At 52.3% G+C, this 3,059-nt stretch overlaps 1 protein-coding gene across 1 annotated transcript in view; it reads right to left on the bottom strand.

Annotated features, from left to right (window-relative positions):
• RNF213 (ring finger protein 213) overlaps positions 1–3,059 on the bottom strand; it is a 168,533-nt gene that overhangs the window by 15,750 nt on the left and 149,724 nt on the right. The window contains exons 65-71 of the mRNA XM_011967440.1: positions 2,949–2,996; positions 2,863–2,875; positions 2,165–2,252; positions 2,023–2,100; positions 1,271–1,465; positions 724–813; positions 451–629 (exon numbers count right to left, since the gene is read on the bottom strand). Coding sequence (XP_011822830.1) covers positions 451–629; positions 724–813; positions 1,271–1,465; positions 2,023–2,100; positions 2,165–2,252; positions 2,863–2,875; positions 2,949–2,996 — 691 coding nt within the window. The remainder of the gene's footprint in view (positions 1–450; positions 630–723; positions 814–1,270; positions 1,466–2,022; positions 2,101–2,164; positions 2,253–2,862; positions 2,876–2,948; positions 2,997–3,059) is intronic.

The following is a 3,059-nucleotide window of genomic DNA, read 5'->3' as shown; positions in this document are numbered from 1 at the left end:
AGCACTTCGAGAGGCCGAGGCGGGCAGATCACTTGAGGCCAGGAGTTCGAGACCAGCCTGGCTAACATAGTGAAACTCTGTCTCTACTAAAAATATAAAAATTAGCCAGGCATGTTAGTACACACCTGTAGTCCCAGCTACTTAGGAGGCTGAGGCACGAGGATCACTGGAACCCAGGAGGCGGAGGTTGCAGTGCGTTGAGATTGCTCCACCACACTCCAGCCTGGGCAACAGAGCAAGACGCTTGTCGGAAAAACTTGTGTACTTGCTTAAAGAAAACCCAGCAGAGATTAAAACCAAAAAGCTAGTCCTAAGGTGCCCCGGTAATGGCAAAAAGCAGGAAATGGGATCCTGTGGTAAGAAAATAACTACTTTTGTGTCTATGGAAGATCACAGGAGAGACAGCAGAACATTGTGTCTGCCCCGCCCCACAGGTGTGCCAATCCATACCTCCACTTAGGGTTGAAGCTCCCCTCAGTTTGGGGGTTCTTTAGTTTCAAGATTATCATTTCGTGCAGCTCCAGCAGGAAGGCGTCTAGGCCAATCTGATTCAGGAATGTGCTGAGGAGCTTAGCGTCTTCTGGGCTCAGATCTGCTTTGTATCTTGAACTGATTTCCCCAAATGGCTCCTAAAACGACGGAAGAGCAAATGAAGCATTAAAGACTGCAGGGAGAAGGGAGCGCAGCCCCTCTGTCCGGCGGAGAGGAAGAGACCAGACTTACTTTCTGCAGCCGCAGCAGCTGTTCAGACTTATGAGCAGACAGGAACTGCCAGAGGGCAATGGTGTGTTTTAACTGGCATCTGTCTAAGGCCTGCGGAAGGAACAGAATTCCTGAATGGGGGCTGAGGTCTCACACCCCCACTCATGCCATGTGCCAGGAGCCTGAGTGCTCTCCACACAGGCATTCTTCTCTTCGTTCTGCCCTGTACTAATGTGATCTCCCTCCTTGTGAAGGCCATCTCTGTCCTATCTACCTTCCCTCCTGTGGCATCTCAGAGTCCACTCACATCACACAGTTTGCAGGGGCCTCATGTACGCAGTCACATTTGGGCTCGATCTAGACTGCTGGCATTGCTAGCATGTGTCTGTCTCGGCTGTCCCTGGTGTGTCCTGTTTACGCTGGACTGACTGGGTGAGCGGTTGTTCTTGTCTCCCCGTCCTTTTCAGGAGCACCTAGAGTGGCACTCCCTGAATGCTCCTATCCCTCGCAGGAAGCAGGAGACGAGGGTGAGGGGCTGTGCTGATTTCTTTTTCGGCGTGAGACCCACCTTTGACACGTGAGTCGTCTGATCACCCATTCTCAGGACGTCTTGGATATACATATTCAGGTGCATGTTTGGATCCCCACCAGCTGTGCTCAGAAACCCCAGAGTGACTTCTACGACCGACAGCGCTTCACAGGCATCGCTGTAGGACTGCAGCTGTCCACTGATGGCACTAATGACCGAGCTGGGGAGGGAGTCCTGGGAAATGAAAAGCAGGGAGGGATGTCTGTGGGCTGGGTTTCTGGTGTCTCACCCCCTGGTAAGAGAGCTGAGCCCCTTCACTGCCCAAGCCACGTGTGGGGTCAGCTAACAGGTGACACTTGGGCGCACTGTGTACAGACAGTTTTCCAGACTTTCCATAGAAATAGATACAAGGGCAGTGAATCTTCAAACAACCCTGGAGGCCACAGAGACACACAGGTCTACCTATCAATACTGGCATGCAGAGAGCAGGAACAAACCGGTTCCATGGACTTTCCGCTTCAGCAGGCATGGCCATGACATCATTTCTGAGAATCAAACCCACAAGATGTCAATCTGCTTTTACTCTACAAGAAAACCTGCTGATCTGCTGTCTTGCTTGCCCTCCGCAAAGAGCACTGGGCTCTTAAGGAGCACCCTGGGGTCCTCAGGGAGGCCGCAGAAACTGCGGCTCACAGCAAACACCCGGGGCAAGGCTGGAGTAGGCCTAACATGGAGGAAAACACACTGAGAAGGCAGAAAGCCCCATAAAGGATAAGGTTTATCGGGATCACCTGCGCCATTTTGTTCTTGATGTCCATAAAGAGATGTTCGTAGTTCCAGTCGTGTCTGTATACCAGAGTGGGTATTCCCTAAATTCAGAAAGAAAAAAGGTTTTTAAAATTAAATCCATTGTGGACATTTCCATCAGGTGACAAACAGAATCTGCAGCCGGAGCTCCAGCGTAGTGCCGCACTGCCCAGCGTATCCCTTGGCAAAGAGCGCCCCGTCATTAACCCACCATCTGTGGAAATAGGAACACAACCGGGAATCCAGCAAGCCCCCACGGCCAATTACATGACAAGATATTGTCACGTCATCGTGGCCAGCTTCGCCACAGGAGGTGCTAGGGCAACAGGTATCTGTGCATATCCCATTCATTTATTCATTCAGTCACTAAAGGCACAGACCATGCACAGGCAATCACTCTGCCAGAGGACACGGCTGTGAGAATGAATGAAAAACAGCCATGGGCTCTCGCAGTTCCTGGCCCAGTTGCAGGTGGTACCGTACATAAGTACAGTAGATTTGACTGTAGCTGGAAGGAACAAGTGCTGTCCAGGTGAAAGAGCAGAGATGGGAAAGTGCCTGCCGTGTGGCTCCAGTGCGTGAGGTCACGGGATGCAGTGCAGGGAAATGGGCTATGTGGCTGGAGGCAGGGCTGGAAGGTTGGGCTAGGCTGAGCTACAGGGCCTCCCATACCAGACAACAGTGTCTGCCTAATCCCGTATGCCGTGAGAGGCCAGGCAGGGCCATCTGGCACAGAAAGAAGAGAGGCAGATGTGGGTTTTGGGCCATGGACTGAAGAACCTGGAGGTGGGGACCAGTTAGGAGTGGCTAGCAGTCCAACTTACAGGATGCTTTTAACTGCAGAGTGGGCTTTGGCAGTCAGGTGAGGACACACAGAAGGCACAGCTAATCGTACGTGCTGGCAGGTTACCCATGGAGGCTGAAGGAGGAGGGGCTGTGGGGGTGGTAGTGCCATTAACTGGTAGAAAAACCTAGATGATGAGGCCATCAAGACCTCAACAGTCAGCCAGGTGCGGTGGCT

This window comes from Mandrillus leucophaeus, unplaced genomic scaffold (assembly GCF_000951045.1).
Source record: "Mandrillus leucophaeus isolate KB7577 unplaced genomic scaffold, Mleu.le_1.0 Scaffold1, whole genome shotgun sequence".
Lineage (NCBI taxonomy): Eukaryota > Metazoa > Chordata > Mammalia > Primates > Cercopithecidae > Mandrillus > Mandrillus leucophaeus.
This window is presented reverse-complemented; position numbering and strand designations above follow the sequence as displayed.